Source organism: Microtus pennsylvanicus, chromosome 1, assembly GCF_037038515.1.
Source record: "Microtus pennsylvanicus isolate mMicPen1 chromosome 1, mMicPen1.hap1, whole genome shotgun sequence".
NCBI lineage: Eukaryota > Metazoa > Chordata > Mammalia > Rodentia > Cricetidae > Microtus > Microtus pennsylvanicus.
The window spans coordinates 206794368-206808378 of NC_134579.1; the positions used below are offsets into that span (position 1 = coordinate 206794368).

The 14011-nt window shown below is 44.2% G+C and overlaps 1 protein-coding gene across 7 annotated transcripts in view; it reads right to left on the reverse strand.

Annotated features, from left to right (window-relative positions):
- Positions 1-14011, reverse strand: part of Syne1 (spectrin repeat containing nuclear envelope protein 1) — a 471659-nt gene that overhangs the window by 141422 nt on the left and 316226 nt on the right. For all 7 annotated transcript variants that reach the window (XM_075949874.1, XM_075949917.1, XM_075949889.1 and 4 more), the window contains 2 exons: positions 9194-9361; positions 8837-8998 (listed from right to left, as the gene is read on the reverse strand). In XM_075949874.1, the coding sequence (XP_075805989.1) occupies positions 8837-8998; positions 9194-9361 (330 nt within the window). The remainder of the gene's footprint in view (positions 1-8836; positions 8999-9193; positions 9362-14011) is intronic.

Genomic DNA, 14011 nt, shown 5'->3' on the forward strand with positions numbered 1-14011 from the left:
TGCGCCACCACTGCCCAGCTTGTTTTGTTTTGTTTGAGGCAAAGTCTCATTCCCAGAGTGCCTGTAACCTTTGCTGTCCTGGAACTCACTACCCAATGACCTCACCTTACTTTGAACTCAAGGAAATCCTCCTGCCTTTGATGGGATTAAAGGCGTGGGCCACCATACCTGACTAAAACAGAAGTTTTGATTCCAGAACAATATTTGTCCTTAATAGTTACTGATTTTGTTTTGTTTGGGAAAACTTTGCCTACTGCACCATGATTATGATATGGCAGACCATCTTCAAGAGGGATGTTGAGCAAGGAATATAGTAGCTCAGTGCAGAACTCAGGCTTGGAGTGCAGGAAGCTCTGGGTGCCCCCCCCCATCAAAACAAACAAAAGAATTCTCCTTCCAGGCGGTAGAGGCACACACCTTTAGAGGCAGGTGGATCTCTGAGTTCAAGGCCAGCCTGGTCTATACTGCTAGTTCCAGGGCAGCTACGGCTGTTTCAAAGAGATATCCTTTCTCACAAAACCAAAAAAAATTCTCTTGAAGAATAATTAATGAAATGGTGTGTTTTCAAAAGAGAGGTTTATAATGAGAAAGAGACATGGAGAATAAGTATTATGAAATTTTATAGCAATATAATATTATCATTTTATTTAATTTTATGAACTATTTGCATATGATGGATCAAAAATTAAGAAAAACCTCTTCAATGCAGGTAGTTAGGTCAGCATCATCATAGGAGTTTTTGTTATGTTTTGTTTTTGTTTGTTTTTAATTCTAACTTCATATTTAGATCTACTATAATCCATCTTAATTTCTCATACTTTTTTTTTGCTTCCAATGTAGGTACAAATCAAGGTATCACCTCCTCCTTTTTCCTCCTGCTCCTTCCCTCCCTTCCTCCCTCTCCTTCTCTAGATGGCTTTGCAGTATGTATGTATGTATGTATAAACATAAGCCACACCTCTGGTAAGGTATTACTGTTCCTGGCCCTTCCTAAAGAATGGCCCTTCCCATTCTTAGAACTTTGTAAAGTCTATATCACCAGTTCCCAACCTGTGGGTCGTGACCCCTTTTTTGGGGGGAGGTGGGTCACAAATCAGATATCCTGCATGTCAGATATTTGCATTACAATTTATAACAAAAATCACAGTTATGAAGCAGCAAAGAAAACATTTCATGGTGGGGGGTCACCACCACATAAGGGATTATATTAAAGGGTCTCAGTGTTAGGAAGGGTGAGAATGCTCTAAGCGTTAGGATATATTTTTCAACTTTACCCATCTTTTCCCGTCCTTGAGAGAATTGTTTGTTTCCTTCCTTTGAAACAGGATCTTACATAGACCAGGCCTCCGATTTGTTATGTAAGAGAATGTCCTTGAACCTCTGATTCTCCTGCTTCTGTTCCCCAAATTCTGGGGTTATGTACCTCACCACTGCACCCCACTAGAGCCTCTGTTCTTTGGAGACACGATCTTATATTTGCAATATGTCTTATCAAGCCATATAAAACATACTGCTGCAGTATTTAATTCTTTGGGTCTAAAGTTTTTTGTTTTTTTTTTTTTTTTTTTAGTTTTTCGAGACAGGGTTTCTCTGTAGCTTTGGAGCCTGTCCTGGAACTAGCTCTGTAGACCAGGCTGGTCTCGAACTCACAGAAATCCGCCTGCCTCTGCCTCCTGAGTGCTGGGATTAAAGGCGTGCGCCACCACCGCCTTGCGGGTCTAAAGTTTTTTTTTAAAAAAAGTTTATTTTTAAGATTTAGTTTCCATGTATAGCCTAGAACGGCTTTGAATGTGCGGTCCTCTGCCCCAGTATAGGTGCAGGCCACCAGGTCCAGCCTTGCGGATGATGGATTTTGAACTGCGATTGCATTGCACTTATAGACTGATTCTCTTTATTGTTCATCTAAAGTATTTTCATGCATTATATTATGATCATTTGTTAGAGACCCAGTTGTTAAAAAATAAAAAAGCTGGGGCTGGAGAGGTGGCTCAGAGGTTAAGAACACTGATTACTCTTCCAGAGATCTTGAGTTCAACTCCCAGCAACCACATGGTGGCTCACAACCATCTACAATGAGATCTGGTGCCCTCTACTGGCCTGTAGGCAGGACACTGTATACATAACTAATAAATAATAAACTTAAAAAAAAATAAAAGGCCTGTATTATTTGTTCAGACTGCATAGACTCCTCTATAATTAGTCTAGCCTCCGAGTGTCTCCTCTTCATGCAGTTTTGAGCCATGCTCGTCCTCCCCCTCATCCCCACCACCTTCCCAGAGACATACACACAATTCCTTCTGCCCGCTCCGCTCCTGTTAGTGGCCCAGTTCTCAGACTCGTTCTCTTCCCTACACACCGGGCTGATGTCCTTAATCTACTCCTTGCTCCCTCTCTCATAAAGATCCCAAGAATATTTCTGTTTTCTCTACAGCACGCTGGGAGTTCACGCCAGTTACAGCAGGCTTTCGGATCAAGTATTCATGAAAAGCCAGTCTTCAGGCTGGTGGTCTAGGGCGTGTTTGGTACATGCAAGTGAATTGATTCTAACTCATAATAGAGGTGATGTCTGGAAGACACAAGAAACAACCAGAGAGAAAAACACTTATATCTCAGTGGACTTGGCCAGTCAGGGGTGTAGTGAAGGCACTGGCTTCACTGTCTCCTTCTCTGAACATTCTCCAGTAAGGAACAGGGTGGTTTGGCTCCTTGGGACTGTCAGTTCTGCACGGTTAAGGCAGTTCTCAGGAGAGGCATGGCCAGCAGCTGCCCACAGTGCCTGGTGCCCATGAGAAAAGAGAGATGGACTCCTCTTTGGGTTGCTGGCTTGTGATGATACAGATGGCATGAAATGACAGGCACAGAACTAGACAAGTGGCTAGAGATACCTAGAAGTTGGGAAAGAGGCCTGAGCAAGGGGGAGGGGCAGGGAGGGAGGATTGATGGGTACACATGTCAAATATGTATATATAATAAATTATAGAAAATCACACTGAATCCCATCAAGGTGTATATCCACTAATATTTTAATGCACAGTAAATACTTGGAGCTTCACTAAATGACCAAATTTTTAATAGAAAGGGCACGTGTAATTCATGTTTGTTCAATACCTAGAGGAATGAGTGGCTAGCTCCATTCTGACTCTCAGGACTATCTAACTCTCTGAGCACAGTTCTTTCCAGAATCCATTTGCTATAGCAAAATAGCCTCAGAACTCTCCCCAAAGCCTGTCAGTGAGCCGAATGTGGCAAAGATGCCAAATGCCCCCAAACATCAGATGTCCTAAGAAGTCAAATCTCAAACACAAGGGTGAAACATTTAAACACACATCACCAGCTAATGTATTCATTTGTGTTTTAATAAATAAAGCTTGTGTGAAGATCAGAAAAGTAAAACAACCACACTGGCCAGCCTTACAGACCAGGCAGCAATGACACGCTAGTTTGCCATAGAAACTGGGAAGTAGTGGTGCATGCCCTTAATCCCAGAACTAGAGAAGATTATAAAATAGGAGGAGACAGCTCTCAGTCTCACTCAGAGGTTTCCTGGAAGCAGGATTGCAATATTTAGACTGAGGTCGAGGTAAGAGCCACTGGCTGCCTGCTTTGCTTTTCTGGTCTTCAGGTTGAACCCCAGTATCTGTCTCTGAGTTTTTATTAATCACGCTTCAAGCTTATAAACAGCACCGAGCCTGCACCTGTAGAGATCCCAGCTGGAGAGAGAGAGGCCTGATGCACCAATCAAGCTGATACACTGAGACAAGTGTCCATACAGTAGTTTTCAGTCTTCCTAACCCTGCTAGCCTTTAACACAGTAAATTCCTCATGCTGTGCTGACCCACAACCATAAAATTATTTTTGTTGCTACTTCATAACTGTAATTTTGCCACTGTTATGAATCGTAATGCAAATGTCTAATGTGCATGAGATCTGATGTGTGACCCCCGTGGGGGTCTCAGCCCACAAGCTGACAACCACTGCTCTTTTGGCTCCTTGTAAGAGCTAACAAGAGATAATTTCGACAGAGTGCTGGGAAGCAAGGAGCAATCAAGCCCTTCTATCAATTCTTTTTAAAGCATAAAAAGCACAGTGGACTTTCCCACCACTGTTCAGTTGGAATTTAGAAATAGAAATTCTATAATGAAAGACTGTTCCAGATGCCAAGAATAGATTTAGATAGTGTGCTGGCGTTGGTTTTTCATGTGGGCAGCTTCGTCCCAGAATTTGTGGAACTAACGTGCATACATTGAAGAGAGAACAGAGAGAGCCGAGAAGGGAAATCTAGTCTTGGAGGTGTATGCAGAACTGTACTGAATTAAACGTTCTCCGTGTCCTTACCCTCGTCAGATCATTAATAAGTCACCTAAGCCTTGGTGTCTGCCTTGTTTACATCATTGTATCAGCTATATCTCCTCACTGTGGCAACAGGAGGCACTGTCCTTGGTAACAGCAAAGGACAGCAAGTCAAGTCATGTTGATGGCCCCGACTGCAAGAGAAGTTACAGGACATCTTTCTGATTCAGAACACTTAGCTATCATGCACAATTTTAGGTGCTCAGATTTCAGATGATGAGAAGCTGTGGAGTGCTCAGTCCTGAATAGTTCTAACTGGGACATCTATATCTCTGTCTCTTCTACACATACACACACACACGCATGCATGCACACACACACTCATGCACACTCGTGCACACATGTATGCACATACATGCACCCACGTGCATACATGCATACAAGTATGCATATACACATGTATGCACACATGCACACACATATACATACACACATGCACACTCGTGCACACATGTATGCACACACTCACGCACACACATATACATACACACATGCACACTCATGCACACACATGCATGCACATGGATGCATATACATGCTCAGGCACTCACGAACACACGTACTTCGGGGAATAGTGCAGGATGCAAAGCAGAAAGATCAAAAGAGATGAGAAAGTCCTGTAGGAAGCAGTGTCTGTTGGGCTCATCGGAGTTGTCAGCACTCATACACTCACATGACCAAGTCAGTCAAAACACAGCACAGATCGGGGAGGGGCATACAAAGACCCTCCCCTTCCATGGCTGAGAAGCTTTGGCAGTTGGTGGCTGCTGGCATAGGGCTAATCTGCTTGCTTGTTTTTATAGAAGTGAACTGTGTTAAGTTGTCCATGCTCCAGTGGGTGGCCTTACATTCACACGGATAGCACTGACCAGACTCAGTGGGATCTGAAAGGAGCGCATGATGTTGAGAAGCGGACATAAAAGGAGGGCCTGGGAGGGCTGGAGGCTAGGTGTGGGTAGATATGATCAAAATGCACTGAACACATGTCTGAAACTCTCAGAGATTGAATAATAAGATATAGACCTAAAATGATAATATCCAATTTTAGTTTTCTCCAGGAAATCCTTTGACAATGATTTTGCTTCATGTTCTGGCTAGTTTAATGTCAACTTGACCCACAAACTAGAGGAATCTGAAAGAGGGAACCCTCACTGAGAAAATGACTCTGTAAGATATAGCTTCTAAGGCATTTTCTCATTTAGTGATCAATGCGGCAGGGCCCAGCCATTGTGGGTGGTTCCATCCCTGGGCTGGTGGTCCTGGGTTCTATAAGAAAGCAGGCTGAGTAAACCATGGGGAAGCAAAGCAGTAAGCATCACCCCCTCGTGGTCTCTGCATCAGCTTCTGCCTCCAGGTTCCTGCCCTGTGTGAGTTCCAGTCCTGACTTCCCTCAGTGATGAACAGGACTGTGGAGGTGTCAGTCGAATAACCCCTTCCCACCCCAACTTGCTTTCTGGTCATGGTGTTTTGTCACAACAATAGAAACCCTAACTATGACACTTCATGTACAGTGCGCATTTTCATACTAATATTGATGGATGGGGAGGTGGTGCTGGTGCTTGGAGTTAATACGCATGCTCTGTTAACAATTCTAGGGTGTGGGTCACCATGACCCTGTGTTCTTGCAGTGCATCACTCCTGGGAAGCTCAGTGAAGGGTCCTGGAGAAGCTATAGTCAGTTACCTAGGCTACAGAAATAACAAGCTTCCAACAGAGGAAAAGAAAACCTAAAGGTAGACAGAATAAAACTATTTAAACTTCTCCCAGATCACTGGTTCTTAATAATATGATTCTCAAAATTACCCTGCTATAGCCCTATATAATGCATCCTATAGTATCTTGGATGCTTAAAGGATGCATGACTCTCAAAATTACCCTGATATGGCCCTTAGATAACTCACCCTATATTATCTTTGGAGGTTTAAAGGAAGCAGACATTTCCAAGACAGAAATCAAAGTTGACCTGCAGAACTGTATTCAAAAGGAGAGAAATTCTACTTCCTCTAAGTACTGTTAAGTCCAAATTTGTAGACAACAGGAGAGAAGGGACAGCAGGACTCTGAAGAACAAAGAGTGCCAGGGAGACGTCAAATGTGAATGAGGTGACATCAGCAGTGAGAGAAGACTGTGACACTGAGGTCCCTCGAGGAGGGACAGGGATGTTTGGAAGGTGCAGTGGTCTAGCAAGGCAATGGGTAGAGGTCAGAGGAAAACAACATTGCAGTAGTCACCTGGGTGCCTCAGAGTCCTCGTGATTGTTTTGATCTATTAAAACCAAGGTTAGCCGGGCGGTGGTGGCGCACGCCTTTAATCCCAGCACTTGGGAGGCAGAGGCAGGCGGATCTCTGTGAGTTCGAGACCAGCCTGGTCTACAGAGCTAGTTCCAGGACAGGCTCCAAAGCCACAGAGAAACCCTGTCTCGAAAAACCAAAAAAATAAATAAATAAATAAATAAAACCAAGGTTAATCTTAAGTCTATGCCTTCATTGCCATTTTCCCAAGCCTGGCAGATTGTGGAAACTCTAGGGTAGCTGAGAAGTAGTTTATCAAAAGAAGGTCTAAAATAGATGTGTCCCATGCACTGAGTCTCTACCTGAGTTTCAAAAGCCTGAAACCACTATTTCTCAATACACCGTCTTTAGATGAAATTAGTGCGTTTTTATCTTATACTGAACGGCCACGTATTGCAAAAGATAGAAAGCACTTGTATTGGACAGCACATGTGAGCAACCCATGAAGTCCAACGTTATAGTGGATCCAAATGAAGTCTGTGAGTGTGTGTGTGTGTGTGCGCGCGTGCACACGTGTGTGTTGCATGTGTTCATGTGTGTCTGTCCTGGTAATCACACTCAGAGCCCTGGGCATGCTGGGCAAGGGTCCTATGTGTGGGTTACAGTCCCAGCCCTAGAGTCTTGTTTCTGAAGCTGATGAATGGCACCGTCTCTAGTAGACACGCCCATCACGCTGCACTTTTATGTCTCTCGTCTACTAAAATTAATGTTTTGTTCTCTTTTTAAGATTTATATTTTGTTGCTTATTTATTTATGCATGTGTTTTTGCATGACTGTATGTCACATGTGTGGGGGTATCTGAGGAGGACAGAGGAGGTCACCTCACCCCTGGAGCGGGAGTGATGGGTAGTCATGAGCCTCCGAGAGGAGTGCTGGGAACCAAACTCGGGTTCTTTGGAAGAGCAGGATGTGCCCCTAACCACTGAGCTACCTCTCCAGCTCCTATTCTACCTTGTGACAGGTCCCCTCAAGTGGACCCAGTTGTTCTGAACTGTACCTTCAGTTTCTGAGTGCTAGAATTATTGGTGTGGGTCACACACCTGGCTTTTATACTTCTTTTACATGCAACTATGTTTTTTATGTGTATACTGTTTTGTCTGTGTCCTGTGACTGTTTTGCTTGCATGTTCGTATATGCACTGCTTGTGTGTCTGGTGCTCACGGAGGTCAGAAGTACATGTCAGATCCCCTAATACAAGAGTTACACACGGCTTTGAACCATCCACCATATGGACGCTAGAAACTGAACCTGGGATTCCATGCAAAAGCAACATGCACCACCATACCTCGCCTATAGTTCATTCTTAAGACACCTTTCAGCTGGGTCAGTGGTTGTACACTCCTTTAATCCCAGCACTGGGGAGACAGAGGTGGGCAGGTCTCTGTGAGTTCGAGGCCAGCCTGGTCTATAAAGTAAGTTCCAGGGTAGCCAGGATTGTTACACACAGAAACCCTATCCTTGTAAAACAAACAAACAAATAAACAAGATACCTTTCTTCTCCTTTACTTTTTAGAGAGTTGTTACTTGCTCCTGGGGAGGGCTAGGCAGCACATTCCTATGTCACACTGACTCAGTACATATCCTTAGGCCCCAGTCTTGGTCATTAAAGTTTTGACCATGCTCTGTTGGGAACTCTAGAGTAAGGGCCTCATTAGCAGTTCCCAAGTTCCATGAAGGTATCATAGCCCAAATTTTAAGCTGATGTGTTTTTAACCGCATCTTTCTAAACAGAATTATGGAATCACATAAAGTTGACACTTTCTCTAACTTACATAAGGTTTTAAAATATGACTAGACTCAGAAAGACACAGGATGAAAATTTAGAACTCCTCACTGAAGCCTGAGGCTCATTCCCAGAAGAGGCCGACTTGGGACACAATTTATTCTTACAGCACTGGCACACAAAGGAAAGCAATCTGGCGACTGTAAAGAAACACACTGAGTATCAGAAAAAGTCCCAAATCAACGCCAATGCATGTAGCTTTTTTAAAAATCAGAATCCAGGTCTGCTTTTCTCTTTTTCCTTCTTAGATCCCACCCTGAAGGAGTGGCGGCTACTCCCACCTTTGGGAATCCCGCTCACTCCAACAAGAACAGCCGCTCCGCTCTCCACAACCGGAGCCTGACAGGCCCACTAGAGAGCACAGCGATTCCATCACACAGGAAGCTGAAGTCATCGAGACTGCTATTTTTACCTGATGCTCAGCCATCTGGCTTTCTGGGCTCCGGCCGGGCTGGAGGCTCTCACTCAGCTTTGTCTCCATGGCCTCCATTTTGGTGGAAACGGACTGGAGGGAGTCTTGGTACTTCTGCTGGCGTTCCAAAGCTTCGTAGAGAGTCCGCTGTTTCTCACTGATCTGTAAGAGAAAGGGGATCTTACCAACGGCTTCCTACTTCTTATCTTGCAGGTTGTGACATTTCTTTCCTCACCGCTTTACCCAAGGGCTTCTGACTGTATCCTAGATGTGTAACCGGGCCTGGGTTTCCTGAGACGATGCCTAAAGCGATGGGTAGCTGGGGGCTTGACCAATTTGCCATCTTTAAAGGCTTACCACATTTTTTAAGGTTTCCCAGGAACGCTGTAAGTCACCCAGCCTGGCAGTCGCTGAAGGCTCGAGTCCTGGCTCATACAGTTCTTGGGATGCGGTGGCACTGGGGGGAATCCTTGCGGCATCTGTCTGCAGCCTCTCGGCCGACAGGGCTTGATAGTATGCAATGTCCTGGGTGGAGAGCACAGTGTCGGAGTGGGGAAGGAAGAAGGCAAGCTCAGCATACCTAGGGAACTGTTCTTCCCTGAGTGCAAAGGACTAAGATTTACATCCACTGTTGGGTGCTTCAAACTCAGTAGATTAGAGCATGCTTGCAGCAAGATTTAAAACACAGTAACCAAGTGCATTACAATTGCTGTCATATTTTCACCAATATAAAAAAAAATCAAGCATGCCAACATTTCAAATGGCCAAAATACCATCTTATGTTATATTTGGCAAAATGGTAATGCAACCTATTCAAGCAGTAACTTCTATTTAATAGGTTTACTTCTGTTTAACCAGTACACCTCTAACTAACCAGCATACCTTTATTTAACCAGTACATCGCTAGCTGACCAACATTCTTTGAATTAACCAGCACATCTCTATAGGACCACCATACCTCTGTTTAGCCAGAGCACTTCTAACAAGTACACCTAGAATAACCAATATACCTCTAGCTAACCAGTCCGCCTCTACTTAACCTAGTTAATTAGGCGCCTTGACTTAGTTAGAACACCTCTAATTAACTACTGCAGCTGTATTGAACCAGTTTAGAGAAGAGATGAGCTCTACCTGCTCTAGTTCCAGAACTAAAGTTCAAACATTGATTAATATTCTGAATAACTCTCGAAAGAACTTGTTTCAAAGATTAAGTCTAGGTAGAGGCAGGAGGGTTGGTGGTTCAAGGCTACCCTCAGCTACAGAGAAAATTTAAAGCTAGCCTGAGCTATATGAGACTATCTCAAAAAAAAATCTATAGACATTAATTTTGCAAATGAGGCCAGATTCATTATTCACAAACTAGATATTTTAAATATTAACTGGTGGGAAATATACAAAACAAAAATTTAAAAAGACCCGTCCATTCATTTCCTGGAAGTCTAGGAGAAATCAGCAAAGTTAGTGCTGAAATCATGATTTGGACTGTTTTTTAATTTCCTGTGTTGTATATATGTTGTGTATACTTCTTGTTTTAAGATGTAACTTATTGTACCAAGACACAATTGCACTTTCTGTTTTTTCAATAGTGTGTGTATTGCGTGTGTCATTTGTACATGTGTGTGTTCATATGTGTGTATTTGCACATGGAGGCCAGAGCTCATTGAATCAGATAGGCTGGCTAGACGTGGAGCTCCAGGGGTCCACTGTCTCTGCCTCCTGGGTGCTAGGATTCCAGATGTGCAGCATCATGCCTGTGTTTTACAGAGATGCTGGGGACCCACACTTTCCGGTAGGCACTGACTGCACCTCTCCCCAGTCCCTATGTGTGCGGTGGTCTATATGCACTTGTGAAGTGTGAACCGGGAGGGGTGTTTGCATTCTGCCCATTGCTATCTGCAAAGCTCACTGCTTTTGCAGCTGTGCTATTGAAGGTAATTGTGGCCGTTTAAAACACTGAGCCTCACTGATAATCATGGATTGAGAAAATCTTTGCAGCCACTTGGAAAACATAATGGCAGGAAGTCGTCTGGTGTAGGAGGTGCGGTAGAGGCAGGTGGTCTGTCTCGGGCGGGCGAGAACCGTAAGACACCAAAATTGGATCAGACTTGGGGTGGGACACTTGAGACTCCATCTGAATTTTCTTCCCACGCTCTGTAATTGGAACAAGTCACATCCATTCTGTGTACTGGCTCAACACTGAGAGTGAATGTCGCCTTCCACCCATCTTGTTATTGTTGCTGAAGTTTCTAGCTAGGTCCCAAATATTTATTGATGACATGGCATGTGGGTGCTGGTTCCTCCTCCTTTCTTTCCCTGCCACCATCTTGATCAATCCAAATTTGCCCACCAGAGGGTATTTGTACATATGCATGTCACTCACATAAAACACACATATGACACACACACTACACAAAACACAGAAAACAAATACAAAACAGGTACAGTTTATGTACATGATACACGCGTACACATATAACACATGCTTTATAGCCAGCCCCACTTCTTGCTTCCTCTCTGAGTCCTGAGCACAGATGTGACATGATCATCCAGCCTCTGCTCATGCCTCTGCCTTGCCTGTCTGCCACTATATCGTCCCCTCTACAAGGGACCAGATCCTTCTGGAAGACTGTGAGCCAAAATAAGCTGTCTCTCCCCAGAGCTGCTTTGACAGTACATTTTATCACAGCAACAATATGGTAACTAACATCTCCACACATACGCATACACGCACATGCACACACACACACACACACATACCCCTCCACACACACACACTTCTATTGTGTCCCCTGATCTAGAATGATCTGTCTTAAGTTCCGTACATAGCTGCTAGTTAAATTCCTTCCGTGGTTCATTGCTGTCTTCTGGATAAAGTCTTGACTCATTCATGCGGCATGAATTCATGTATATGGTCCTTCACAGTGTGGCTTCCTCAGCCCCTCCCAATCTAAGCTTTTCCAACGATACCGAAACCCTTTGCGGTTGCCACGTTGGCTCATGTTCTCTCTGCTTCTCCAGTTCTGCTCACGGGGTCCCTTCTACCTGAGAAAGCTGTGCCTCCTGCCATCCTGGCCATCCTCCACATACCTCAGGAGGCTTCCTTCCCTTATAGCTAAAGGGTCTGACACAGACCTGAAACCACCTTTCTTGGTTGCTGCCTCTGTGGTCTCCCATGCCTCTGCTTCCCCTAACCAGGCCTCTTGCCACCTTCAAGCCCAGTGGTTCTCAACCTTTCTAAGGCTGTGACCCTTTAATATAGTTCCTCATGGGGGTCACCCCCACAATCATAAAATTATTTTTGTTGCTAATTCATAACTGTAATATTGCTACTGTTATGAATTGTAATATCTGTTTTCCAAAGGTCTTAGGTAATCCTGTGAAAGGGTCATTCGATTGCCAGAAGGGTCACAACCCACAGGTTGAGAACAACTACTCTAGCTCCATCATCTGCCGTTTCTCACAAACTTGTGAGCTCCTTAATAACAGTCATAATGCCGAGGCTTTTCATTCTGGGCATTCAGCAAGGGACAGGTGGGGGAGGGGGGGTTGCACATAATGACTCTCATACCTAAATTTATTTTATAGGGATGGGAAGTGATGCAGTAGTTGCCCCATCTAGTCCCAAGTTCTTACTCTAGGCACTTTCAATGACCCCCCCTAGTCAACCACAGGCCTGAACTTATAAGTGGAAAATTCCATAAAGAACACTTCATAAAAATTGTAAAGTTTTACCAGGGTACATGGATATAAGTGCTCTCTCTTATTGATGATGCTGGCAACCTCTTACTTGCCTTAATCTGAAAAATAATTTCTGGGTAGGTGTGTATATGTAGAAGAAAACAGGGTGTGGCTCCACATATGAGACGATCATCAGGAGTCTTAGAATGTAGGGTAAGGTGGGACTACTGAACTATTACTGCCACCAAGATGAAAAACCAAAGCCTGGCTATAAACATGATAAAATTACTCAGTTACACATCCCGTTATAAATAAGGAAGGTCCTCAAAAAGCTAGAATACAATTTGTTACCAAAAAAAAAGGTTTGTTTTGGCTCTATGTATAGATGGTTCATGCCTTCCAACACGTGAGCTCTATGTGTACATGGTTCATGCCTTCCGACATGACAACGGGGTTCTTAAGAGGTGAAAGTCCTTCAGTCTGTTGTAGGAAGACTACTGGAAATCAATAAGTAAATTACTACGTAGCCCTATCTGTTATCATTAATACTTGGGAGAGTGAGGAATCACCCTTAAAAATAGGAGTCTCCCTGCTCATGTGTCTAAGGTTAAGCTGCCCAAGGAAATAACTCTGGACATATCTGGCTAAAATTCAATCCACAATTTTCTAGTCTTCAAAGTAATAGTGCTTAAACATCTCATTTAATATTGGTGACTTTGTGTTGACATCAATTTCCATTTATACTTGAGGAGTTGGGGAACTTCCTGGAGGGAAGTCAGCTTGGACCCTAAAGGGTTGTGACCTCATGGAGCTTCTGACCTGGAGGCCAAGGGTGTGACAATATTTGTCTCAACTCTTCCACAGAATCCAGGTCACTGCTTGTGCCTAAGGGGGATGGAGAAGACAGCAGCGAATTCTGAGGACGCCTCCGCCTCCGTGTTTCTCCTCTCTCCCAGTCAGCAGAGGGAACACACTGAGTGTGGGGAGAATCTGTTTGTTATGTAACAGAGATCTCCTTACAGAAAGAGCAAGCACAGAGCCTCTCCACCAGGGATGTGATGTGCTGAAGGAGTTATATCCGGCTCTTCCTTGAAGGGATGCACATTCTGTACAGCCACGGCGGCAGGCAGTCTCAAAACGGAGCTGAGGGGGTAGCCTCCCGGAAGCTCCTGAAGCTTTGAAACCAGCTCTGAAATCTAGAGCACTCCTGCCCAAGCTGTTATACGTTTCTAATGGTGTGATTTCTACTGTACAAGAGGAACATGCGGCCAACTGGGGGAACCAATAGATTGATTTGATTGAGCAATGCCATAGTGCCCTCCAACTCAAGATGTCCGCCTTAGCCCAGAGTCACTGTTACCAACAAGAATGTCAGTAGAACCTACTGCCCTATCTGGATGTCTGCCCACCAATGTGATTAAATTGGCATTTCCTTGCGATCAAAGAGATCTTGTTAAAAACTAAGCCACAGGAAGTCTCACATAGCTCAATTTCAGA